At 42.5% G+C, this 27,893-nt stretch overlaps 1 protein-coding gene across 2 annotated transcripts; it reads left to right on the top strand.

Annotated features, from left to right (window-relative positions):
* Positions 1–360: 360 nt before the first annotated feature.
* On the top strand, positions 361–25,491 carry FBXL3 (F-box and leucine rich repeat protein 3). 2 transcript variants are annotated; one of them, XM_059684871.1, is made up of 5 exons: positions 362–991; positions 6,149–6,497; positions 9,801–9,923; positions 13,058–13,229; positions 23,022–25,491. In XM_059684871.1, exons 2-5 carry the CDS (start codon positions 6,150–6,152, stop codon positions 23,663–23,665), a joined length of 1,287 nt encoding a protein of 428 aa, XP_059540854.1. In that variant the 5' UTR covers positions 362–991; position 6,149; the 3' UTR covers positions 23,666–25,491. The 2 variants fall into 2 exon arrangements, with proteins under 2 accessions (XP_059540855.1, XP_059540854.1); XM_059684872.1 differs by lacking the exon at positions 9,801–9,923 and having other exon boundaries at positions 361–991.
* Positions 25,492–27,893: the final 2,402 nt, after the last annotated feature.

Genomic DNA, 27,893 nt, shown 5'->3' with positions numbered 1-27,893 from the left:
CTTTACCCTTTCCTTATTGGGTTGCACAAAGCTATTCACAAAGTTCAGGAGTCTATCCACCTTACAAAGTAGAGGCGGTTTTTTTAAAAGTAATAACTCCTTTTTAGGAAATACAAACATTTTAAATCTAAAGTTCATCTGTACTCCCTGCGTTAACACTGTCACCTGCTGGTATATTTCCTTGCTGTTTTTAAAAACACCTTCTGTACACAGGTCTGCACACGTTCAGAGCCTGTATTACCTGCCGGGTCCGTGGCGCAGGCGTGGCCGCCCGAGGCCCCGCCCCCGCGCGCAAAGGCCCCGCCCCCCCGCGGAGGTGTGTCCCGGCGACAGCGGTCCGCGCCCCTGTTTACCCCGGCCCTGCCCCGCCCCGGCAGCAGGCTCCTGGGGCTCCGGACACTCCTTCCTCCCGTCCTTCCGCCCCGCTCCCTAAACTTTCCAGGTCCCCCGGCACATTCTCTCTTGGGCTCCAGCCCTCCCACTACGGATTCAAATCGAAAGATCCCTAAAGCCGGAGGAGGAACGCCCGACTCACGCTACGGACCCGGGAGGCGGAAGGACCCGCTGCGCGGGCGGCGCGTGGGAGCGGCCCACTCCCGCCCTCGCGCGGGGACGCGCCGGGGAGAGAGCGCGCCCGCGAGCCCGGCGCCATCTTGGAGACGCTGACTGGGCCGTGGCGCGGGACCTACGCGGTGGCCGCCAGCTCGCAGAGGGGCGTCTGTCAGAGCGACGAGGACTCCCGGGAGGAGGACGCGGGCGGCGCGGGACCGAGAAGGCAGGCTTCTCGCTGGGCAGCCGGGGCCGCAGAGGTGGAGCCGCACTGGCGCCCGTCGCGGGACCAGCGCCTCGGATGCGGGCGGAGCGCGGGGGGCCGCGTCGGCGGGAGCCGGAAGCGCGGGGCCAGGGGGGTCGCACGTGAAAGCCGCGGACCCAGCCGCCGCCGTCCCCGGAGCCCCGGGTGGTGCGTGGGGGCAGCCGCCCGCGACAGCAGGTAAAGGCGGGGGCAGAGCCGGAGCCCGCGGCCATCGCGGGGCCGGGCGCTCTTCCGACTGGGTGGGCGACTGGGCGGGCTGGCAGCGCGGGGTTTGGGGGGGGTCCCGGGCGCGCGCGAGCCGCCCCTCGGCGCGCCGCGCGGGGCTGGGGACGCGGCGGGCGCCCGGACCTTGGAGCCTGCTCGGGGGCGGTTCCCGCTCGCCTGCTTCACAACATGTCAGCCGGGCGCGGTTCGCGTGCGGGGCGGCGAGCCCTTCCGCGCCGTCGCTGGCGTTCTCGCGGGGCGCGTGCGGGTGGCGGGCACCGTGCCGCTCGCGACCCGCCGGGCTCCTCCCCGGGTGGGCTGCGCCCCTGCTTGGAGCGTGAGAAACGGGGGCTTTGAGATGTCAACACACAGTCCAGGGCGGGGCGCCGGAGGAATGTCAGCCAGGCCGGCCGGGGAGGCGGCGCGGGGCGGGGCCCAGTGGAAAACTTGGTCAACTTGCGCCCCGCGGGCTGCTTCCCTGCTCGGGGCCGCGGGAGGCCGCGGGGTGGGATGGGACGCGGCCTGTGAAATGGTCGGCCTGCGTCTCCGAGCCAAGAGCTGAGATTTCTATTGTTTTGTTGCTGATGATACCCAGCCGAATGGCCTCAATCTTTAATTTTTTTTTTTTTTTTTACCATCCCTGAAATAGCTCTAAAATTGCCATCGCCCCCAGTTACCTACAGATGACCACTAGGCAGAACGCCATCACGACGCTTTCCCCGCCGGCTAGCTCTGAGGGTCATCCCTTTCCACGGGCTTATGCTTGTATTCCAGCCGGAGAGTGCCTGTTCATTTTAATGTTAGTGAAGGGAGAGTGTAAATGGGGCGGAACTGTGATGCCAAAACGAGCTGTTTAGAGCTCAGTCCAGAAGAGCTTCTAAAACGACCAGGAGCCCAGGGCACTGGCAGTGCCTGCGGCGACGAGGGGCACCCAGAGAGCGTTCTCCGCTGCTCGCCCCGGGGAGGAGGTGTGACGGCTCGCTCTGCAACCCCCTGTGCTGCTCCGATAGTCCGCAGTCTTCCCGCATTCCTTTGCTTTTCGGCCGTTGGTGGGAATATCAGTCCCCCACCAAATGCTCTGGTGGCCCAAGTTGCATTAATTATTTGGGGCCAGGAAAAGTTGCAGTTTGAAATTGAACTGCCGGAGCCCTGAAGAGACTTGGTTTTTGGTGCTCCACAAAGTCTCTCTGACGTTGATTGTCCAGCTTCCATCTCTGCGCTTCTCTTTCTTTATTTTTTTAAGTATATTTTTATTGGTTTCAGAGAGGAAGGGAGAGGGGAGAGAGACATCAATGATGAGAGAGAATCATGGATCGGCTGCCTCCTGCATGTCCCTTCTGGGGATCATGCCTGTAACCCGGGCATGTGCCCTTGGCCAGAATCGAACCCAGGACCCTTTAGTTCGCAGGCCAACGCTCTATCCACTGAGCCAAACCAGCGAGGACTGCCCTTTTCTTTAAATAAATATATAAGATGTTTCACTTTGGCTAAATGTAGGAAATAGTTCATTAATGTAAGTTCTTTGCAGACTGATGGGTGCTTTGAATTAATTTTTAAAAATACATGTATATGTATGTATTGATTTCACACAGAGGAAGGGAGAGGGAGAGAAACATCAGTGATGAGAGAGAATCATTGACGTGCTGCCTCCTGCACATTCCCCACTGGGATCCAGCCCACAACCCGGGGATGGAACCCTGACATCCTGGTTCATGGGTTGACATGCAACCACTGAGCCACAGTGGCTGGGTTGAATTAACTTTTGATATAGCAGAGCTTCATATGTAAGTAGATTTAATAAAATACTTTGGAAAGCAGTGTACATTTTTGCATTGATAAATGAGATCATCTTGGAAAAAAATTGATACTTAAAAATTTTATTAGGTGCCCACTGTGTTCTGTTATTTTCATGCATAAATGAGGACGATGCAGAGACCATTTTTATTGGCATTTGGCTTAGAGTTTTTTCTGTTGCTAAATGTACTATAATTCTGACATCTTACAATCATATATGATAAATTACAGACTTTTTCGGCTAGTTATAAACTAGTAAATGCTTAAAATATACTTAGGTGGTCATTTAGTCTTAATATCTAGATCAGTGGTCGGCAAACTCGTAAGTCAACAGAGCCAAATATCAACAGTACAACGATTGAAATTTCTTTTGAGAGCCAAATTTTTTAAACTTAAACTATATAGGTAGGTACATTGTTATTAACTTAATTAGGGTACTCCTAAGGCTTAGGAAGAGCCACACTCAAGGGGCCGAAGAGCCACAAGTGGCTCGCGAGCCGCAGTTTGCTGACCACTGATCTAGATGAAGAAATACTACTCCTCAGTGTTGCATACTTGTTTTTAATATGTCAACTTTTCTCCCCTCAACTTGGAAAGGTATTGAAATATACTTTATTTAAAACAGAACTGTAGCCGAAACCGGTTTGGCTCAATGGATAGAGCGTCAGCCTGCGGACTGAAAGTTCCCAGGTTCGATTCCGGTCAAGGGCATGTACCTGGGTTGCGGGCATATCCCCAGTAGGAGATGTGCAGGAGGCAGCTGATCGATGTTTCTAACTCTCTATCTCTCTCCCTTCCTCTCTGTAAAAAATCAATAAAATATATTTAAAAAAAAAACCAAAAAACAACTGTAATAGACAAAAGAATGTGTTGTTAGGAACAGCAAAGTATTAACAAAGATATTTGCTTGGATAAGACTCATTTTATTTTTGTTTGTGTGTCCATATACTCTAAAACACTGGTTCTCAACCTTCTGGCCCTTTAAATACAGTTCCTCATGTTGTGACCCAACCATAAAATTATTTTCGTTGCTACTTCATAACTGTAATGAATCGTTATGAATCGTAATGTAAATATCTGATATGCAGGATGGTCTTAGGCGACCCCTGTGAAAGGGTTGTTCGACTGCCAAAGGGGTCGCAACCCACAGGTTGAGAACCGCTGCTCTAAAGTAAGATGAATCATTTCACTTTTAAGTTGAACAGTTCTGGTTTTAGAAGACATTTCTCCAAAAATAGGCTATCAGCATTCTATGATAGGGAGTAGAAATTATAAACATGACTTCAATCTTTTTTGAATCTCTGTATCTCAAAATACTAAAGAGTTTTAGATAGCCAGAAGAGAAATTACAAGCCCTGGGTGGCAAACTCTTTGTTCTTTGACCCAAATTTTATATGCTAAAATTAAAGTAAGCCTTCAGGATAAGCTAAAGCCGAAAAATGGGTCATAATGAGTGTTATTTCAACCTCTAGTAGGATATCATTACTGGGAGAGATTTTTTAATATTAAAGGTTACATTGTAGTTTATACTATCTTCTCTAAACACATTTTAAAATATGCATTCATTGATTCGCACATAAGTTTTAGTCTTCCATACAACTACCCTCTTTTTTTTTAAAATATGTTTTTATTGATTTCAGAGAGAGAGAGAGAGAGAAACATCAATGATGAGAGAGAATCATTGATGGGCCTCCTGCAAGCCCCCTGCTGGGGATCAAGCCTGCAACCCAGACATGTGCCCTTGACCGGAATGGAACCTGGGACCCTGCAGTCTGCAGGCTGATGCTCTATCCACTGATACCAGGGCACAGCTATCCTCTTGCCATCACCTCTGTCATTCTGTTTTTTCCCTTCTCCCTTTGCTCAAAAGGATATACATCATTCACTTAACTCACATAGTTGGAAATAGGAGCAATGAGGAAAAAGCAGTTTATTGAACATGTGCTAAGACCTCCTGGGCTGATTTTAATGCCATAAAGACCAGGGGGTCTCTGTCATTCCCTTTCCCTGCATTCCCCCTTCCTTTTTCACAAATATTGCTAGCTATTGGATAGAGAGAAAATCTGGAAACATATTTGATTAAAATTCATGTATTTGCACATCCTTCATCCCACACAGGAATTGGAAATTCTTATATACTAGTGTGCCAAGAAGAAAGTTGGAGCCAGTCATTCTTTTCAAAAACAATGACTCCACATTCGAACCATTTTCATGCCACAATTGCCGTTTAAAGACAAAAATATTGCTGGCTCTGAAGTAAATAAGACCCATTTAGTTTAGAGTCTGCAATACTTTTCAAAAACAACTAAAAGCCAAATTGAAACAAGATCTTTTTATCTGATTATAGTGTAATTTATTGAAATTAAAATAAATGTGTACAATATAGAGAAGCATATTGGCAAAAAAAAAAGTTCACCAGTAATTCCACCACTATTAAATTCCAATATAATACAATATTCTATTAATATAATTAATATAATCCCACTATTATAGTTAGTTACTATATTAATGTGGTGAACCCACTTCCAGAGTGTTTCTCATACATATTCTTGCACTCACTCTCACACACTTTGTTTAAAAACAAACAGGATCATTTTTTCTATTTTGTGTCATGTACTTTGATGTCTTTAGTACTGGACTGCTTTGCTGTAACTGAGTTTAACAGTCATCTGTCTCCTTTCAAAAGCCCTAGTACTATTTAATTCCTCACAAGAACCCTGTGTGTTATCTTCATTTTACAAACAAGCACAGGGAGATCAAGTAACTTGTTCAAGGCCACATAACCAATGAGTCATAGAGCCAGGATTCAAACCCAGGGAGCTTAGTTCCAGAGCCACACCAGTAAAGTGTCATTGCAGGTTCTCTTTTAGTTAGTTGACTAGAACTTTTTTTAAAAAAAATTGGTTTGAGAGGGAAAGAGAGAAATTGATCGGTTTCCTCCCGTGCGTACCTGGACACGGAATTGAACCTGCCACCTTTCGGTGTACAGAACAACACTCCAACTATCAGAGCCACATCAGCAAGGGCAGCTAACTATAACTTTTAAAACATAAATTCTTGGTTTTGTTTCAAAATCATGATCAACTTTCCCCCAAAAATAGTACAATATAAATATAAATGTTTAAGCACCTGTATAAAATTTGTAAGATGATAGTTGTCTCCACTTATGTTTTCATTATATTTTGTTTTGATACTCTTGGAATTACTGGCCTAGTTCTTTCTGCATGTTTGTTTTTGCAAATATATATATACACATCTCAGTGACAGAAAAATGAATTTTGAATTTACTTTCTTCAGAAGTTTAAGTATGAAAAAATTATGCGTTTTTCTGAATAGGATGAAACGAGGAGGAATCGATAGTGACCATAATTCATCAGAAGAAGATACTGCAGAGAAATCCAAGAAACTGAGGACTATAAATGAGCATTCTCAGACTTGTGATTGGGGTAATCTTCTTCAGGACATTATTCTCCAAGTATTTAAGTATTTGCCTCTCCTTGATCGGGCTCATGCTTCACAAGTTTGCCGCAACTGGAACCAGGTATTTCACATGCCTGACTTATGGAGGTGTTTTGAATTTGAACTGAATCAGCCAGCTACATCTTACTTGAAAGCTACACATCCAGAGCTGATCAAACAGATCATTAAAAGACATTCAAACCATCTGCAATATGTCAGCTTCAAGGTAATACTTTAAATCCTTCTTTTAAAAAAATAAAGCATATATAGTGACCTTTGTGTCTTAAATCAATTCATCTTCTCATGTCTTTGAAATTGCTTTTCAGGGAAACTGCTTAAAGATTTAGAATTATCAGGTTCCTTAGAAGCTGTAGCAAATAATTATACTTGAGCTTAATTACTCCATTTTATTATAATTATTAATTTCTTAAAAGAGCAAAAGCATCCACTAAGTAAGCATAAGTCATTGACCAAAGCTGTCAAACACATTATTGAGGACACTTTGAGGGAAAACAAATATACAGTAACATTTTTTAGATGTGGAGCTTATAACTAACACTTAATTCTTGTTCCTACCTAATAGGGACTGAGTTTGCTTATTGATGGCTTTATGATATGGGGTCTTCAAAGAAAAAGGAGGTACAGAGCTTTTATGTAAAAGATTTAAAGCAATGGTTCTTAACCTTTCTAATGCCGCGACCCTTTAATACAGTTCCTCATGTTGTGGTGACTCCCAATTTCATTGTTACAAATTGAACATAATTAAAGCATAGTGATTAATCACAAAAAACCATGTAATTATATATATGTTTTCTGATGGTCTTAGGTGACCCCTGTGAAAGGGTCGTTCGACCCCCCAAGGGGTTGCAACCCACAGGTTGAGAACCACTGATTTAAAGAACCTTTTAGAGAGGTATAGAAAAAGGTACACAGAAGAATGCCAAAAGAACTGTTTGGTTCTTTTCATTGCTAGAAGGGACATACTGAAATCATGCAGTGATGAGATAAACAAAGTGGGGTGGCTTTTTGAGATGTCTAGAATAATTTAAGGAATCACGGTGGTTTGTATAAGGTCAGATGTTTGTAATGTTTTGTTTGGGGGATGAATAATGGAATATGGGCATGCTTATTTACTAAATGAGTAACACTGGTAATTGTTGAAAAGTGACACCTGAATACCTGATTTAATTATATGTAGCAGTTATTAAACAGGTAAAGTTAAACCTAGATAAAATCGTGATTCTTACCCAGCGTTCCTTACCAAAACTGAAGTCTTATATGCTCCCAAAAATGTTATTCCTTCGATGGAGATGACCAGCTTATTCACCCAGTATGTGTCCAAGAATGAGGAGAGACCTGGTGATGGGAATGGTTGGGTGTATAATGGCCTCCTTCCTAGAAAAATGCATAAAGGCTCATAGGCCTCTGAAGGTAGGATTGTTAGACTTAGCAAATAAAAATAGAGGATGCCTAGTTAAATTTGAGTTCAGATAATCAACAGATAATTTTTAGTATAAATATGTCCCTTGCATTCTTTAGAACATACTTCATACTTATTCATTGGATGTCCTGTATGTTATCTGGCAACCCTAATTGGGGGAAAGCTTGGGAGAAGGAAGGAGGATCAAACAAACAAAAAGCTGGAAACTTCTCATGTGTTGTCTCTCCCCCGCTTCCTGGTTTAGAAAACTCAAGAGCCTTCCCTTTGGTTTCATTCATCTTTGAGTTGTCTCAGAATGTTCTAATGGTAAATTCTGTAAAAAAAAATTAGTATAATATGTTAATCACATAGGTCAAAAGATCAAGTCCATCCATTGAATTGGCTGGATCAGTGTTAATCTTTTACAGCCCTGTGATAATTCAACTGCATCCAACTTGTATAATCCTCACAAAACCACTTGTCCTATAAGTTTAAACATTTTTATTTTATTGTTTATTTTGCTGAGGAAATAATTTCTGATTTGCAAAAAGAGCCACATCACAGGATTTTCTGACCTCCCCTGATAAAATTTGTATTTAATTCATTACTAACTTTGGTCCGTTGTTAGTGTAGAACAGGGGTTCTCCAACTTTAGGGGCAATCAGAACCACCAAGAGTGCATGTTGCAATAAAGATTGCTGGCTCCCACCTTCAAGGTTTCTGATTCCGGTGGTCTGGATTGACCATGAGAATTAACATTTCTAACAACTTTCCAGGAGATATTGATGCTGCTGTCCAGGGACCACACTTTGAGAAACTGGTGTAGAGAAACTTAGCCAAAGGATATTATAAAAGGCTCTGAAACTTTAACACAAATCAGTATGGCAGTTGTACAACCAGATCCTCAGAACATTTTGGGGTTAAGGTAATGTACATCAATCTGTAATTAAAGTAAACACAATACTTTAAACTATTCTTTTTAGCCCAAGGAGGAACTTCCTTTTTGAAAAAAACAAAAACTCTTGAGTTTTTTGGACATGTTACCCTTCTACTTAGATATATCTATGCAGAAGAGTGTAGGAGCAGCTACTTTGTTTCACATTTTCATGCTTGACTGGTTGGAGTCCCTAATTTCACTTTGCATTCATTTTTTCAGTAATGTCATTGACAGTGAATCCCCAGTTGTGATTTATTTGAACCTTCTGAGTAAATACTTCAGTTTCTTGTGTCTTGTAACTTGGGTATTATACATAATGTACTTATATGTATGATTGTACCCATTACCAAATATATAATTATTTTTCAAAGATAAATTTTATGCATTTCGTTAGGTTATATAGTCAGTTTGGAATAAATAAACTCAAAGCCAAGTTCTTTCAACATTAAATATATATCTTTTCATAATGAAAGTTAAGTTTTGCCCTTATAATTTCTCAGGGTAACTCAGAAAAGTCCTAAGAGAGACAAAATAAAACTGAGAAACAAGTATATTAAAAATAGAGGCATAGACCTAGCTGGTTTGTCTCAGTGGATAGAGCATTGGCCTGCAGACTGAAGGGTCCCAGGTGCGATTCCCATCAAGGGCACATGCCTGGGTTTCAGGCTTGATCCCCAGTAGGGGGCGTGCAGGAGGCAGCCGATCAATGATTCTCTCTCATCATTGATGTTTCTATCTCTCTCTCCCTCTCCTTTCCTCTCTGAAATCAATAAAAATATATTTTAAAAAAGAAAAAAAGACATATAGGTGTGCCTTTTTGGACATTTGGAGCAGATTGGTGAAATTAAAAATCAAAGAAAAGTGGACAGTGTCAGTATTGAAAGCAGGTATGCTTGCTTATAAACATCGTCTGGTACTGTAAAGATGTATTCTTAAGCAAAGTTAGTGTCAGTACAGCTTGGATTAATTTACAGATTTTATTTAAAGAAAACTTTGGTGAAGAGTTAGGTTGATATATATTCATATTTATGTGAGGGTGGGTGATCAAAAGAATATAAATTCTTTAAATTATAATGCAATAAACTAATAACTATTTTTTGCTTTTGTAAAGTTAAGAAATGCACAGAATAATGTAAATATACCGATGGGTAAATGGTGTTTTCTCTTCTAAGGTGGACAGCAGCAAAGAATCAGCTGAAGCAGCTTGTGATATATTATCACAACTTGTGAATTGCTCTTTAAAAACACTTGGACTTATTTCAACTGCTCGGCCAAGTTTTATGGATTTACCAAAGGTATCTTGCTGGCTTTCTTTTATTAACTGTTACTGAGAAATCATTGAAACCCTATCCATTTCTTATACTGACATTGGGAATGTAAGAAAAGTAGTAGTATAATAGAAAATCAGTTACTATGTAGAATGTTAATAGGATTTTTTAAAAAACTTTTCTTATGAGTAAGGTTGAAGAGTGAATGAAGTTAGATTCTATAGTTTTAAAAGAGACTAAAACTGAGAAACAAGCATATTAGAAAAGAGACATATAGGGATCAGGCCTAAGCCGGCAGTTGGACATCCCTCTCACAGTCCGGGACCCCTCCCTCCTTACCACCCTCTTGCTCGCTCCTTACCGCTCTGCTTGCTGCTTCTTAGCCTTGCTGTGGAAGCAGGAGAGGCTCCCGCCATTGCTGCTCTGCTCACCAGCAGTGAGCCCGGTTTCTGGCTGAGTAGCGCTCCCCCTGTGGGAGCGCACTGACTAGAGGGGGTCAACTCCTGCGTTGGGCGTCTGCCCCCTGGTGGTCAGTGAGCATCATAGTGACCGGTCATTCCTCCATAAACAGTCACTTAGGCTTTTATTATATAGATGGGCCTCGGATGCTTGTACTGTTTTTCTGTTTTTCTTTTCCTATTAGGGCTTCTGTAGAGATTGAAATAAAGTGTTGCTATAGTTTGGAAATCTTGTGAGAACCAAAGAGAACATGAAAGAAGTCTATTTGATCAAAGCTAAATCTGAGGGAAATGGGAAAATGAAGGTAGTGATGCGGTTATGAGTATACTAATGAAGAAATGTGGTTGTATGAGATATAATTGAGTTTGATAGGAAAATATTAGCATTTAAATAGTAAAATAGTTAATCAAAATATAAATAGTAAACAGTTATTTAATTACAGTACAAAAAAGGAATGTGACTAAGAAGATAGTGTTTCATTGTCCATTTGACCCTTGAACAACATAGGGTTGGGAGGACCCACTCCTGAGCATTCTAAAATCTGGCCTTCAGCATGTTGGGATTTCCAGCTGTGGATCGAATATAATTGACCCATGAACAACCCGTTTAAGCTGCGCGGATCCACTTACACGAAATTTGAGATTTTTCACTTTAAAAAAAATCCACGTATAAGTGGCCCTACACAGTTCAAACCCATCTTGTTCAAGGGTCAGCTGTACTTTGTGACTATTAGCCTGCCCTCTTCCCAGTTTACTGCTGAAGTAAATTTATAAAGCTAATGGGAAGGTCAGATTGGCTCTGTGGAGAAATGTTTGACCAAGTATTGACCTCTCTTTTCCCTCTTGGATTCTTTATCCACTGGTTATGGCTTCTTAGTTTTTATTCAAACTCATATACTTTGACCATGCTTTTGTTTTAAACCTTTTTTTAGAAATCATCATCCAAGGCTATGTGTTTATTGATTTTGAGAGAGAGAGAGGGAGAGAAAAAGAGGAACATTGATTAGTTGCCTCCTGTACTCACCCTAACTGGGATTGAACCCGCAACCTAGTATGTGCCCTGACTGGGAATCAAATCCACAACCTTTTGGTGTATGGGATGATGCTCCAACCGACTGATTCACCCAGCCTTGACCACGCTTGAATTCCTGTATCCCTACAGTGGTTCCTTTAGGTCAGATTATGTATCCAGCTGATAACTTAGTATCCTATATAATAAAAGGCCAGCCATGTAAGCGGATCGACCAGAGACCAGAACCACCACGGCCCCTCGCTGGGCTGGCCCCGCTCCCAACAAGTGGTTAGGGGCAATCAGGCAGGCAGACCAGCAGTTGGGGTGATCAGGTAGGCAGACGGCCCCTCGCAGGGCTGGCCTCGCCCCCCAGCAAGCAGTTAGGGGTGATTAGGCTGACAGAGTGGTTAGGAGCGATCAGGTAGGCAGGCCAGCGGTTGGGGGAAATGAGGCAGGCAGAGTGATTAGGGGCATCAGGCCAGCAGGCAGAGGCGGTTATGGGCAATCAGGCTGGCAGGCACAGGAGGCTAGGGTCGATCAGGCCGGCAGGCAGAGTGGTTAGGGACGATCAGCTCGGCAGGGGGGCAGGTAGGGGCATCAGGCAGGCAGGCAGATGCGGTTAGGGGCAATCAGGCAGGCAGGTAGAGGGGTTAGGGCCGATCAGACTGGCAGGGGAGAGCAGTTAGGGACATCAGGCAGGCAGGCAGAGGGGTTAGGAATGATCAGGCAGGCAGGCAGGCAGGTGTGTGGTCAGGAGCCAGTGGTCCCAGATTGTGAGAAGGATGTCCGACTGCCTGTGGGATCAGGCCTAAACTGGCAGTCTGACATCCCCCGAGGGGTTCCCCCCAACCCCCATGCACGAATTTTGTGCCCCGGGTCTCTATAATAATAAAAGCATAATATGCTAATTAGACTGGACAGCCAGATGTCCTTCTGGACAAAGCTGCGGCAGCTGCGAGGGCCAAGGATAGGCAGCCACGGCGACTGGCAGTGGCAGCAGTGCTGGGGTAATGGGGGCGGTGCCTTCCCCTGATTGGCCTGGTCACCTCCCACAGAGTAAGACATCCCCTGAGGGCTCCCAGACTGTGAAAGGGGGCAGGTTGGCTGAGGGACCCTTCTCCAGTGCATGAATTTTCGTACATCAGGCCTCTAGTTATAGATAATTTAACATATTTAAAGGCATTGTAAACTTGGAATTTTATTTAGGTATGATTTTTATTATTTTACAATCAAATTTTATATAAGCTTTCATATTCCAAATGAGTCTTTTCTAGGTTGTGAGTTGATATTTTAATTTTTAATGATTATGCTAATAGTTATTACTATTTTAACGGTCATTACTATCAAACCAAAAATTAATGCAATTTAATTGTTGTAAAACACGAGAGTAGGGTTTCTGATAAGGTGATGTGAAATGTCTGAGAGGTATTATCAACCTGAATTCCAGAATTCCTGTTTTTCCTTATCAATAACTGTGATATAAACACTCATCCTGAGGCTTGAAGTCTTTTTTTTTTTCTCGCAAAGGTAAAAAGGTGCTTCAACAGAGTGAAGGGGATGCTATCCCCAAAATAGTTATGAAATAATATCATTAGGGTTCAAATGAACCATTTGTGTATTATGACAACTCCCTCAATTTGCATTTGTAGAATTGAAACAATGTTCTTTCTTTTTTTTTTTTTTCTTTTCAGTCTCACTTTATTTCTGCATTGACGGTAGTGTTTGTAAACTCCAAATCCTTATCCTCACTTAAGATAGATGATACCCCAGTAGATGATCCATCCCTCAAAGTACTGGTGGCCAACAACAGTGATACGCTCAAGCTGCTAAAAATGAGCAGCTGTCCTCACGTGTCCCCAGCAGGTATGTTTTGTTTTTGCCAGATAACATTTTAAATGTATTGATATTTTTATCAAATTAAGAAAAACTATGATCTCTAATCTTGAAGGTGGATTAATGTGATTATTTCATCTCTTTTACAAAAGTGTTCTTTTTAAATATATATACATGTTTTTATTGATTTAAGAGAGGAAGGGAGAAGGAGATAGAAACATGAATGATGAGAGAGAATCATTGATCCGCTGCCTCTTGCATGCCCCACAATGGGATCGAGCCTGCAACCCAGGCATTTGCCCTTGACCGGAATCGAACCTGGGACTCTTCAGTCCATAGGCCGATGCTCTGTCTACTGAGCCAAACCAGCTAGGGCTACATAAGTGTTCTTAATGTCATAAATCAAATTTTGTAGCATTGAGACTTCCAAATTATTTTTTAATCTTATTCGGCAATTTGTGTCCAACCTGTGTTAAAAACAAAATGGATAAATTGAAAAAATGAAAGGCCAAGAGTGCCCCTTTAGTAAAATAGAACTTTCTCTTACTGCATTTGAGCTAACAGGGTAGGTTTTGAGTCTGTGTAATCTCATAATTGGATTTCTTCTCATTATGTAGAGGACAGGAGTTGTGCTGAAGTTGTTGCCTTATATTTTGCAAGATAATGCTTTTCCTAAGTTGAAGTTTAGAGCCAAAGGACACTTCAAATGGAGGAATAATAGCATTATAAACTCTCTATGTTTCTCATATAGAATTTAAGTATTCTACCTTATTCAGTTTTATTTCATTTAAATTCCAAATGGCTTGTATTGTAAAGTAACTATAAGCCCGTACTTTATACTACTCTCTGATGCTTCACTCCTGACTCAACCTCCCACTGTTGACTTTCCTCCCAATCCTTTGACTGTTATTTGGGAAGCCTATTATTTTTAAGAAGCAGTGGTATGTTCTTGAACTCTTTACAGAACACTTCCCATTTTCTTGCCATAACTAAAGCCTGGCTTTTTCCCCAAGAAAATGAGTCTCTCTTGGATGGAGATTATTTGTTCATTCTCCCCTATATCCCACACAGAGGATCTTGGTGATGGGAATGAATGCCTAGATTTCTTGCAATACAGTGGGCCCTCCATGTCCATGGATTCTGCATGCATGGATTCAACCAACTGTGGATTGAAAATATTCAGGAAAAGTAAAAAGGTTATGTTGTTGCTGATGTGTACTGTGTCTGTACTGAACATATACAGACTCTTTTTTTGTCATTATTCCCTAAGCAGTGCAGGATAACAACTATTTACATAGCATTTAGATTGTATTGAGTATTATAAGTAATGTAGAGGTGATTTAAAGTATATGGGAGGATGTGCATAGGTTATGAGCAAATATTACACATCCTGTCTAATAATAGAGAAACATGGTAATTAACCGTAACTTCGCTACCCTTCCCATTGGCTAATCAGCGAGATATGCAAATTAACTGCCAACCAAGATGGCGGCCGGCAGCCAGGCAGCTGAAGCGAACAGGAGGCTTGCTTGCTCCAGTGATGGAGGAAGCCAAGGTTCCCTGCCTGCCGCTGCCGGCCTCTGAGCTTGCACTCTAAGAAACAATGTTGCAATTACAGAAGCTAAACAACCTCCAGAAACCTGCTTTCAGCCATCAGAGCTGGAGTTGCAACAGAGTTTCAGTTATAGAACCCAAACAAACCTAGATAGATACCTGCTTTCAGCAGCCGAGGTCTCAGAGCTGGAGCTGAGCCTCAGAGCTAAAGCCGGCTCTCAGCTCCAGTGACAGCCATAGAAGGTAAATAAATCCCAGAATAAAGAAAAAAAGGAGAAGTTGGGAGCTTCAGTCACCCGCCAGCCTGAAAACGGCCCTCAGCCTCTCACCCAGACTGGCAGGCACCCCAGTGGGGACGCCCACCCTGATCCGGGACACCCTTCAGGGCAAACCAGCCGGCCCCCACCCGTGCACCAGGTCTCTATCCTATATAGTAAAAGGGTAATATGCAAACTGACCATAACAGCAGGACTGGGAATGACTGGTCACTATGACACACACTGACCACCAGGGGGCAGACGCTCAATGCAGGAGCTGCCCCCTGGTGGTCAGGGCACTCTCACATGGGAGGAGCTCTGATCAGCCACAAGCCAGGCTGACGGCTGCCAGCACAGCAGTGATGGCGGGAGCCTCTTCTGCCTCCTCAGCAGCGCTAAGGATGTCCAACTGCAGCTTAGGTCTGCTCCCCGCTGGCAAGTGGACATCCCCTGAGGGCTGCCGGGCTGCCAGAGGGATGTCTGATTGCCATCGTAGGCCCAATCCCCCGGGGAGTGGGCCTAAGCCAGCAGGTGGTCATTACCTGCAGGGTCCCAGACTGCGAGAGGGCACAGGCCTGGCTGAGGGACCCCCCCCCTCGAGTGCACAAATTTTTGTGCACCGGGCCTCTAGTTTTATATAAGGGACTAGATCAGTGGTTCTCAACTTTCCTAATGCCGCGACCCTTTAATGCAATTCCTCATGTTGTGGTGACCCCCAATTTCATTGTTAAAATTGAGCATAATTAAAGCATAGTGATTAATCACAAACAATATGTAATTATATATGTATTTTCTGATGTTCTTAGGCGACCCCTGTGAAAGGGTTGTTCGACCCCCAAAGGGGTTGCAACCCACAGGTAGAGAACCTCTAGACTAGAGCATCGTGGATTTTGGTTTCTGCAGGGGGGAAAGGAGGAGTGGTATGGTATTGTGTGTCCTAGAACCAATCACCAAGGGATACCAAAAGATGACTATATTTTTCGAACTTCTGCCACTTCTAGATTATCACAAAATATGATAATCTAAATTAAAAAGAATGGGCTTTGGCAGTTACTTCTTATGGAACCTTGGTCACATTTTACTATCTACTGTATAGATTGCTCTGAAAGTAAGGTTCATAATTCAAAGCTTCATCATGTACAAGGCCCTTTGTATCCTGATCTCCACCTATCCCTTTAATTATGTTTGCTGCTCCCTCACATGCAGCTTTTACTTGAGCCCTATGAAAACTACGGTTCTTTATACCTGTGTGTCATCAGAACACTGTACCTTGTGGAATACCTGTTTTCCCCCACTTCATGTAGATTCTAGATAACTCCAGCTCAGCTTTCAAAATTCAGCTCAGCTGTTTTGATTTTATTCCTGTTTCCTCCTCCTCTCTGCTTTTGCTGCCCTGTCGTTTTTATAGTACTCTCAATGTAACTCGTAGCACTGTGTGGGAGCCTTTGGGTCTCTGGTTTCTCTGTGAGACTGAGCTCAGTATTCTCTTTATCCCAATACATCCCATGTTTATTTTTATTAAATATACACATCAGTTCTGATAGTATGGTATAAGCTTCCTTAATGTGACCTAATGACTTTTGGACTAGTTATTCAGGAATGAAATGGAACACTTGTAATACTTTTTAAAAATCCTCTCCTAAGGATATGTATGCTTTTATTGATTTTAGAAAGAGGAAGGGAGAGAGAGAAAGACATCAATGTCAGAAATATCAATCGGTTACCTTCCATACACAATTGGACCAGGGATCAGACCTGCAACCTAGGTATGTGTCCTGACCAGAAATCTAACCTGCAACCTTTTGGTGTATGGGATGACACTTTAACCAACTGAGCCACCTGGCCAGGGCTATAACCCTTTTTAATTTAAGAGTATAACTATAAAGGATTTTAATTTAAAATTTAACATGTTTGTATATTTTCTTTCTACCCTTGTTTTGCACATTTGGGCAGTTTCTCTAAGTTGAAATTACAGGCTATTTTCTATTTTGCTTTCTTCACTGAACATCTTATCAAACTTTTTCCCATTTCATATCCTATCTAATAAAAAGAGAATATGCTAATTGACCCTCACACTGTCGCAAAATGGCGGCCCTCACAGCCAATAAGGAAGGAATATGCTAATTGACTGTCTTGCCCTCAAAGATGGCAGTGCCCACAGCCAATAAGGAGGGAATATGCTAATTGCTGCCCTACCCTCAAAGATGGCGATGCCCACAGCCAATAAGGAGGGAATATGCTAATTGACTGCCCAGCCCTCAAAGATGGCAGTACCCTTTTATGTAATGATGTTTACTTTGAATTTATATTAGTTCACACAACCACTCCATCCATGCTTTTGTTCCGGCCCTTCGGTCCAGTTTAAGAACCCATTGTGGCCCTCGAGTCAAAAAGTTTGCCCACCCCTGCCCTAAAATGTCTCACAGGTACTTCGAACAAATGAACTTCCTTTTTCCCCCCCTGTCCAAATTTGCTTTTCCCTTTTTACCACCTCATTGAATGGCATCATCCAACTGGTTGCCAGGGACCTGATGGACATCCTTGATTCCTCCTACTCTTTCTTTGTACATTCCTTCCACTGAGGTCCGGTATCCCTGAAGTATGCTTTGAATCTCTATGATGCCATAAAATGAATATTTGTGGTGTTCCCTCTCCCTCAACCCCAATCTTGTGTTGAAACCCTAATCCTCAGTGTGATGATATTTGGAGGTGGGTTGGTAAATAAACAGATCATGAGAGTTGAGGCCTCATCAATAAAATTACTACCCTTATAAGAGAGACTATCTCTTTCCACCATGTGAAAACACAATGAGAAGTGGCCATCTACAAGTGGGGGGAACTTCTGGCCCTCACCCAAACCTGATCATGCTGGCACCATGATCTTGGACTTGTAGTCTCAAGAACTGTAAGAAATAGATGTTTATTTTTAAAGCCACTCACTTCTGTTAAATAGCCCAAACTAACTAAGACACTGTACCTTTCTTTATCTCCACTCTTACTGCTCTAGTCTAGGCCCCACAATCTTTGGGCTATACCCTCTTAATTGATTTCCTGACTTGCAGCCTTGCTCTTCTCTAATCTGATTTCCATGCTACAACCAGAGTAATCTTTCTAAAATATAAATCTGATGGTTTTTTTCCTCCACTTTCTTTAGAAACTTCTTACTGTTCTTTAAATAAGATCCAAACTTCTTACTGAGGCTGGCAAGATCCTATATGATATTGTCCTTGCCTGTCTGTTGGGCTTCAACCTTTAAAATAATCTCTTACTTGGATAATCTGTGTTGAACTTCTGTCAGTTCTTAGAATGCTTGTGCTTCCATGTCTGGGTGTTCATACAGGAAATACCGTTCACTTCCTTCCTTCACTGGAGTTTTAAAGGGGTCATTCAATTACATTAGGACTACCTGAATAATCTTGTTTTAAAGCCAACTATGCTATCCTATATATAAAAACCCTGGGTCCATCACATCCACAATGACTGGAGGCTCGACTGAACACCAGGCTAGGGAGCTGAGGGAGGGGGAGTTGATCAGTCAGTGGCAGCGGTGACTGGCAAGCGGCTGGAAGGCAGACCTCTTGGTCCCTCCTCCTGGCCCTCAGACTCCAATCAATCAGTGGTGGAGGCTGGGCAGAACTGGGGACTGGCTCTCTTAGTAGTCCTGCAGGGTCAATCTCAAGAGGACAGGCCAGGCACCAACAGACCAGCACTGCCAGCATGATCCAGACAGCACTGCTGGCCTCCTAGAACTCGACCTCAGGCACTGAGGCTGCTTCCCCTCCCTAGACGCGCAGTGGGCTCGGGTGGGAGGGGACTTGTGGCAGTGGGGATGGGGGCAGAGGAGGCAGGGCCTGGCAGAGGGCGGCCTGTACTCCCCACGTGGCCAGGGCAGCTGTGAGTGCTCCTGATGGCCCACAGGTGCTGCTTTAGCTCAGCCTGCAGGTTCCACTTGGCCCCGTTCACAGAAGCGCAGGCACCACCTCCATGCCACACCCCCACTTCCATCAGTCCCACTGGCTCTGAGGCGTCCTCCCCAAGCTGTTTCTGGCTATTTCCGGGAAGATCCCGCCCTCGGAACGCATCTGGCTCCTGAGGAGGCTGGTGGAACCACAGGCAACATTTGGTGGCCATTATTCTGCCTACCACAGTATGAGTCAGAATAAATCTGGAAGGCGGATGAATGTGGTCCATGCCTTAGCAGCCCCAGAACATTGCCCCTGAAATGAACCCTAAGCCAGGAGTGAGAAAAGCGAAGGGTCACCAGGGGTTACCCAACAAAACCTCCAAAGGCGCCTGTGTTAATGAACTAAGTACCCCTGGAAGTGGGAGCAAAATGGGGGCCAAAAACGAGGATTGGTCTACAAAGGGCTCTAATCCTCAGATTTCCTTCTCCACTCAGCACAGCTGGGCAGCTGCCCCAACCCCGCCCCAACAAAGACAGAAGGTTCATTGTCCTGAGAGGATAAAACGGGGTCTCTGAACCCAGGACACAGCAGGACAACTGGGAGGGGCAGCCCTGTGACCCACCAGTGACTTATTTGCTCCATTTTGAATGCGGGAAGCCTGCCTCCCATCCCATCACCTGGGGCCCCCTCCCCTCTGGCTCCCAGACAGTGAAGTCAGGGCTAAACTCTCCAGACAGGACACTCCAGAATTTATTCCCTTCAATCTCTGACTATATTAACAAAAAGTATTTTGTTGTTTCATTTCCTGTTTGTTTTCATTTTCTTCTCCCTGCATACTGTTTTCTCCAAATTGTTTGATTTTTTTCCTGTTTGTATTAGTTCTTTCAGAGCCCAACTCACCAAGAAAAGAATACCTAAATAGGTTGGCATCAAAGATTTCCCAATGAAACAGCCCAACCCCAACTCTTTGTATTGAGCCTCTGAGCCAACCAGCCCTCAACCCTCCCCCCCCCCCCCCCCCGCCATAGGACTACTCAGCAACTTGCTTTCATAAACCGTTTTTTATATTCTTTAAGCAATTATAGGAAAATGCAAAGGTCTTAAGTGGTCAGTATAATGGCTCTTGACATTTGTATACACCTGCACAACCCATACCTCACTCAAGATACAGCACATTTCCATCTCCCCAGAAAGTTTCGTCATGCCCCAGTCAACACCTCCCCCACCACAGAGGCATCCACTATGCTATTCAATCTCTTAGACATGAGCAGATAACCAGGGGTCATCAATATTTGAGAAAAACCTCTAATATAACAAAAACAAACAATTTTGAGGAAACAATATGCGGGGGGTGGGGGACTTAAAAACAAACTCATTACTATATTCAGGCTTTGGAGAATCTATGGCACATGTGAAATAAAAATTAGATGTTGTTTTTTGGGGAAAAACACTGAAAATGAACAAAACAAAACAAAAAAATTCTTAGATAATATCCTAGCAGAAATGCAAACTTACTTAAAAGGAGTCAGCAGCCCTGACTGGTGTGGCTCAGTTAGTTAGGCATCGTACCCTGCACCAGGAGGTTGCCAGATTCCCTGTCAGAGCACATGCCCCGGTTGTGGGCCTATTGATGTCTTTCTCTCTCTCTAAAAATCAAACTATTCTTTAAAATAAAATGGGTCAGCAAACTACAGCCTGCAGGCCAAATCCAGCTCCACCTGCTTTTTAAATAAAATTTTATTGGAACACAGCTACACCCATTTGGTTTTTTAAAAAAATCTTTATTGTTGAGAATATACAATGTCTTCTTTTTCCCCCTCCATTGCCCCCTCCACCCTGTTCCTGCCCTGCCCCAGGCCTTCACCACCCTATTGTCTGTGTCCATAGGTAATGCATATCTTAAAGGGCTAATATGCAAATGGTTGTTAAGTGCAATCAGCAGGAGGCTTCATCCCCAGCCTGCAGGGCTTGATGTGGAACCTGAGGCTCTGTCCCCCACCTGGTGGGGCCAGCCAGGTCTGGGTCTCATGTGATTTTGAGGCAGGAACTTGATTCTGACAGGGGGGAGATTTTCATATACATTTCACTAATTTTCTTTCATCTCTAACACTTCCATTATAGAGAAAGGGCAAATAGCAATATTAAAGTATTTTCTTTAATTCCCTTTTAATGTGCATGAATTTTGTGCACCAGGCCACTAGTATAACATAATCATGGGAGTGGTATCTTAATCACATTCACAGGTTCCAGGGATTAGGACATGGAATCTTAGGGACTACTTTGAGAATTAATGTCTACCATACTGTTTTAGTAATTATTACATGGTATCTCCAGGTTTCTTTTACAGTGGGGCCTTGACTTATGAGTGTCCCGACTAACGAGATACCAGCTGTCTCTCGGCCGATTTTTTGCATTGAGTTGATAGGGTAATTTGAGTTAACGAGCTCCTTAACTAGCTCGGTCTCGGAACGAATTAAACTCGTAAGTCAAGGCCCCACTGTATTTGCATCTTAGGTTACCATTTCCCATGTGTTTTTCTTTTTATATTAGGTTTATGAGATTGCAAAGAATGAAAATGTGTTCAGGTTACCTTGGGTGGTCAGAGTTTATTTTATAGTATATACACACCTCGTGGAGACAGAAACTTGGCAGTGACTGAACATTAAAGCACAGATATCTTGTACTCCCTCTTCTGGTGACTCTCTTAAACTGGCCATTCCGTTTATCTCTTCACTGATTCTGTTGCCTGCATTCTCCTCCTGCTCTTAAAAAATTTTTGGCTTGCCCTGATCAGTTTGGCTCAGTGGATGGAGCGTCGGCCTGCGGACTGAAGGGTCCTGGGTTCGATTCCGGTCAAGGGCATGTACCTTGGTTGCAGGCACATCCCCAGTAGGAGGTGTGCAGGAGGCAGCTGATAGATGTTTCTCTCCCATCGATGTTTCTAACTCTCTATCCCTCTCCCTTCCTCTTTGTAAAAAAATCAATAAAACTTTTTAAAAAAAAAAAGTTTTTGGTTTATTGGTGATCTTAGTATTGTCACTCCTTAAGTAGTAACTACTGTGTTTGAATTCTAGTTGTGCTCCTTTAAGTTAGCTGCTTCAACTTCAAAATAGGATACTTACCTACCTTGCTAGACTTTTTTGAGTATTTGTAGGATAACATATCTAGTACCTGACATATCATTGTTGTACAATAAATAGTACATAATATGATGTGAGTTTTGTTGTTCCTATTCTTGTTTCTGAACACACAAAGGAAATGGTTTGAATGGGTCACTTATCAAGTAGTATACCAGTATATAGCGTGTGTTTTACTCAGCCACTTTGGAGATTGGATATTAGCCTTTGGTAATCATCTGCTGCTAGGGTTTGGAGCCATTTTGAAGCATAGTGCCCTACACATTGAACCATTTAAGGAACTGCTTTGTGAGTATGTTAGAGCTTTCAAAGTCATAATGTATATTTCCACTAATGTGAGTTGGTAATTACCTTTTGACTTACTTATCTTGGTATTTTTTTCTTAGAAATGTGACATACTTATTATGTATACTATTTAGCAGTTAAACTGTTCATTTTATGAAAATCTCTTTGCCTTTTTAATATTTTATTTCAAATGGTTTATTTACATAAATCGTATTTCATATGGTTTCTCCCTTATTTTCATTTTAATTAAAATTTATGAAGGTTTTGTATTTCAAAAAATGCCCTTTGGCTTCTGTTGCAATAATCGTATAATTTTTCTTGCCTAACCTGTAAGTTTAGTGCTAGTAAACAGTTCCTTAAAAAATATGGATAAACCTTGCTTAGTCATTGTATATTTTTAAATGACATAATTATTAATTTTTCTGAGTTGATAAGTGAGCTTCATTTCTTTCTAAGGTGTCATATTTAAATTGGGCTCATTTTATTATGGACAAAATTAGTAATATTTAAATACTGGTAACTTATCTCCTGCTAGTTCAATCATATAACTAAATTTTAAATTGTATAGCTTTGTATAAAGGAAATATGGTAAGATTTTATTGTGGGACATGTATTTGATTAAATTTTTGAACAGATGACCTTGTGCAGAAATTTGTAAATAATTAGGTCTTTTTTTCTTCCAAGGTATCCTTTGTGTGGCTGATCAATGCCATGGCTTACGTGAACTGGCCCTGAATTACCACTTGTTAAGTGATGAATTGCTGCTGGCTTTATCTTCTGAAAAACATGTTCGATTAGAACATTTGCGCATTGATGTAGTCAGTGAGAATCCTGGACAGACACACTTCCATACTATTCAGAAGAGCAGCTGGGATGCTTTCATCAGACATTCACCCAAAGTGAACTTAGTGATGTATTTTTTTTTATATGAAGAGGAATTTGATCCATTCTTTCGGTATGAAATACCTGCCACCCATCTTTATTTTGGGAGATCAGTAAGCAAAGATGTGCTTGGCCGTGTGGGAATGACATGCCCTAGACTAGTTGAACTAGTAGTGTGTGCTAATGGATTACGGCCTCTTGATGAAGAGTTAATTCGAATTGCAGAACGTTGCAAAAATTTGTCAGCTATTGGACTAGGGGAATGTGAAGTCTCATGTAGTGCCTTTGTTGAGTTTGTGAAGATGTGTGGTGGCCGCCTGTCTCAGTTATCCATTATGGAAGAAGTATTAATTCCTGACCAAACGTATAGCTTGGAGCAGATTCATTGGGAAGTGTCCAAGCATCTTGGTAGGGTGTGGTTTCCAGACATGATGCCCACGTGGTAAAGACTAAGTGATGTAGGGAATGATGAATAATATAGCACCTTAACTTTAAGCATATTGTATTATAATAAAAGTTTATTTCCTGTAGCTCTAATATAATTCTATTTTATGGAACAGAAATTTAATATCTGTATTGAGTATATAAGGACTGTTTATTGGAAGACCCATGAATCATTTTTGGTTGGAAAACTTTGTTTCTTTAGATTACAGATTTTTTTTTTCATTTGGTTCAAATCTGAAACCTGTTATAAAGATTGAATATTTTACAGTTTGAAGGAACAAAACCAATATATTATAATATCCAATAAGTGAGTACTAATAGATTTTACAAAATGTGTTGTCTATGCATTTTTTTTTTAAATGTAAACTTGACATTTTAGGGTCTTCAGTTATACATATACCTGTTATAAGGTGTTTAATATAGCTCAGGAAAGTAAGCATTTTGTGAGAAAAAAATGTAGGTTATTTTGTATCTAATGAAAAAGATTGGTTGGATGTTCTCAAATGTTACAAAGCCATTTAATAAGGTATAAATATAATTGTAACTCTTGGACATCTGATATATGTCATGCAGTAGTTATATTAGAAGGATAATAAACAGCCAAGATAAAATTAAAAGAAAATACACACCAGAAGGGAGGCATTGTCTAGTATAGTATAAACTTTTAGGTTTGCTCTGTAACCTGCTAAACCTTAATTCTTTTCTGCAATACATCACTCTATGTGGCACTTGAGGCATTGTATGTAAAGTAAGGAATGTTTTACCAATTCTCCTTGGTTTTGTTTGTTTAAACTAGTTTTGAAGTATTAATAATTGAAATGAAAAGTTTATTTTTAAAACACTAAATTCAAATAATTAAAGGTAGAACTTTAAAATACTTAAAAATTATTTCCATGAAGGAATATATTTTTAAGTCTCCAGTTAATTTCATTTTTCCATTTTGGAATTATATAGTTATGTAAGTAGGACTTTCAAAAATCATAAAAGAAGCATCAGTGTACAGTTCAGCATAAACTGTAAATTTAAGAGGATATATTTAAGTTCCTAATCATATTTTTAAGTAAATATTGCTCAGTAGACTGGAAAATGGTAATAAGACAATGTCAATAGTTTTGTGATTGTTAATTTGGTTGAACTGATATTTTATATTATTTAAGTTAGCATTTTTATTACTTTCCTTATGAATGAAGGTAATCCACAGATTGTAGAATCTGTAAAAATACTAAGTTTTGGGCTAAGTTTTTTTAGATATTATATAAACTTTGATTCTCAGCACTAGTGCTAGTAGATACTACCTTCCTAAGGGAAATTAGAAGTGATTTGCCCCCCATGGAATATATTAATGCTTCTAGAAAGCATTTTTGGTAATTATGGAAGTTAATAGTCTTACAGATCTAATCTATTTTTTAAATCGAATACCTTCCTAAGAATAAAGTAAAAGGTGACATTCTGCGTAATTTTTTCTTTTTAAAAGTGATGGTATTCTGGTCACATATAAATGATCTAGACTTGGAAATTAAAAGTTATTATTATACTATTTCCCCCCCTTACTAAATAATAAAAAGCTTTGTACAGAAATACCTGTGCTAGTGAATGAAGCTTTTTTCCTTGCACAACTTTTGGAAAATGGATTTGACAGTACATAATCAGTTCTACCAAATAACCAAAGTTTTATTTGGAAATTTACTTTTTGTAAAAATGGAATTATATAATGCTTGAAATATTTTAAGTCACTTTATAAGCAAAATGTATAGCACTTAATTTGTTTATACTGTAAACTATGTGTTAAATGCTTTTGTCAATTTAAGAATAAAGATAGTTACTAATGCTGTTGTATTACAATTTTTAAAAACTACCCTAACATATATACTTGACTGATTTTAAAACATGTTAAACTGAAACTTATTACTTTCAGATTCATAGTTGATGGATATAATGTTAAACATTAAATAATATTTATAGTAGAATGTCTTTTTTGTTAGTTAAATGGAATCTTTAAGCTCTGATGCCTAAAGTGATAGGAAATTAAAAATTGACCATGAAATGTAAATTCTTCAAATTTTATGAAGAAAGTGGTTAAGTTGAAAATAAAAAAATGGGTTTTTTCTACATTTAGAATAAGAATTTATAAAATAGATTATTTAGAAATATAATTCTTAGCAGGGTCCTTGAACCCAGCTAGCCTTTTTAGAGAAAAATGTCTATATAATTCCAATTAGGATGGTTTTTAAACTTGAAATTATTTTCATCTCCTGTCTTAACAGCTCCCATTAACTTCAATTTACCTTAATAATCTGGGCTATTTTAACAATATTATCAGAAAAAAAATAGGCATGATTGAAGATTAAATAAATTTACTGCATTTGAACAATCCTATGTAATAATAGAGAAACATGGTAATTAACCATAACTTCCCTACCCTTCCCATTGGCTAATCAAGATATGCAAATTAACTGCCAGCCAAGATGGCAGCTGGCAGCCAGGCAGCTGAAGCGAACAGGAGGCTTGCTTGCTCCAGTGACGGAAGAAGCCAAGTTTCCCCGCCTGCCGCTGCCAGCCTCTGAGCTTGCACTCTAAGCAACTATGTTGCAATTATAGAAGTTAATTCCCAGAAACCTGCTTTCAGCCGTCAGAGCTGGAGCGAGCAGGACCGCAACAGTGTTACAATTATAGAACCCAAACAAACCCAGATCCCTGCTTTCAGCAGCCGAGGTCTTAGAGCTGGAGCCGAGCCTCAGAGCTAAAGCCGGCTCTCTGCTCCAGTGACATCCATAGAAGGTAAATAAATCCCAGAATAAAAAGAAAAAACGGAGAGGTTGGGAGCTTTAGTCACCCGCCAGCCTGAAAACGGCCCTCAGCCCCTCACCCAGACTGGCCAGGCACCCCAGTGGGGACCCCCACCCTGAAGGGGGTGTGACCAGCTACAAACAGCCATCATCCCCTCACCCAGGCTGGCCAGGCACCCAAGCGGGACCCCCACCCTGATCCGGGACCCCCTTCAGGGCAAACCAGCTGGCCCCCACCCGTGCACCAGGCCTCTATCCTATATAGTAAAAGGGTAATATGCCTCCCGGCACCGGGATCAGCATGACAGGGGGCAGCGCCCAAACCCCCTGATTGCCCTGCGGCTCTGTGTGTGACAGGGGGCGGGGCCCCAACCCCCTGAGCAGCCCTGCTCTGTGCCTGATAGGCGGGAGCTCCCCAACCCCCCCTCCCCCCCAACGGGCCCTGCTCTGTGACGGGGTAGAGCCATAATCTCCCCTTCGGCCCTGCCCTGAGTGTGAGAGTGGCGGTGCCCCAACCCCCTCATGGGCCCTGCTCTGTGCGTGACAGGGGGTGGCGCCGCAACCTCCCCATCAACCCTGCCTTGAGTGTGACGGGACGGTGCCCCAACCCCCCAATTGGCCCTACCCTGAGCGTGACTGAGGGTGGCATCACAACCTCCCAATCTGCCCTGCTCTGTGCATGACGGGGTGGCGCCCCAACTCCCCAATCGGCCCTTCTCTGAGCCCGACCAGGGGCTGCACCTAGGGATTGGGCCTGCCCTCTGCCACCCGGGAGCAGGCCTAAGCCAGCAGGTCGTTATCTCCCGAGGGGTCCCAGACTGCGAGAGGGCACAGGCTGGGCTGAGGGCCCCCCCCCTTCCTCCCGAGTGCACAAATTTTTGTGCACCGGGCCTCTAGTCTATATATATAAAAGCCTAAGTGACCATTATGACCGAATGACATGCACTGACCACCAGGGGGCAGACCCTCAATGCAGGAGCTGCCCCCTGGTGGTCAGTGCTCTCCCAGAGCAGGAGCATCGCTCAGCCAGAAGCCATGCTCACGACTGGCGAGCGCAGCTGCAGTAGCGGGAGCCTCTCCCACCTCGTGGTAGTGCTACCAAGCCATGGTGGCAGGTGCAGCAGAGCCAGGATGAGTGGCAATGGAGCTGTGCCCTGCCCCAGCTGGGGCTCCTCCCTGGCCACCTGTTGCTTTGACATTGCTATATCCCTCGGGGGGATGTCGGACTGCCAGGTTGCAAAACCCCAGCAGTCCAACATCCCCTGAGGGGTCCCAGATTGCGAGAGGGCACAGGCCAGGTTGAGGGACCCCACCTGTGCACGAATCTGTGCACCGGGCCTCTAGTTTTTTATATTTACAGAAAAGCGTTAGGATAGAAGGGAGGGGTTGATGTGAAGAAGGCTCAGGCCTGAACCAAAGTTCTTTAAGGAGATAGAAGTAATCT

This window comes from Myotis daubentonii, chromosome 2, assembly GCF_963259705.1.
Source record: "Myotis daubentonii chromosome 2, mMyoDau2.1, whole genome shotgun sequence".
Classification (NCBI taxonomy): domain Eukaryota; kingdom Metazoa; phylum Chordata; class Mammalia; order Chiroptera; family Vespertilionidae; genus Myotis; species Myotis daubentonii.
The sequence above is the reverse complement of the archived record's forward strand: the minus strand, read 5'-3'. Positions and strand labels throughout refer to the sequence as shown.

Bases quoted from the DNA above. Each gene is read 5' to 3' on its own strand.
- FBXL3 (XM_059684871.1), top strand. From the start codon at position 6,150: ATGAAACGAGGAGGAATCGATAGTGACCATAATTCATCAGAAGAAGAT. The intron at 6,498-9,800 runs GTAATACTTTAA...TTCTCTTCTAAG, and splicing joins TGCAATATGTCAGCTTCAAG to GTGGACAGCAGCAAAGAATC. The intron at 9,924-13,057 runs GTATCTTGCTGG...TTTTCTTTTCAG, and splicing joins GTTTTATGGATTTACCAAAG to TCTCACTTTATTTCTGCATT.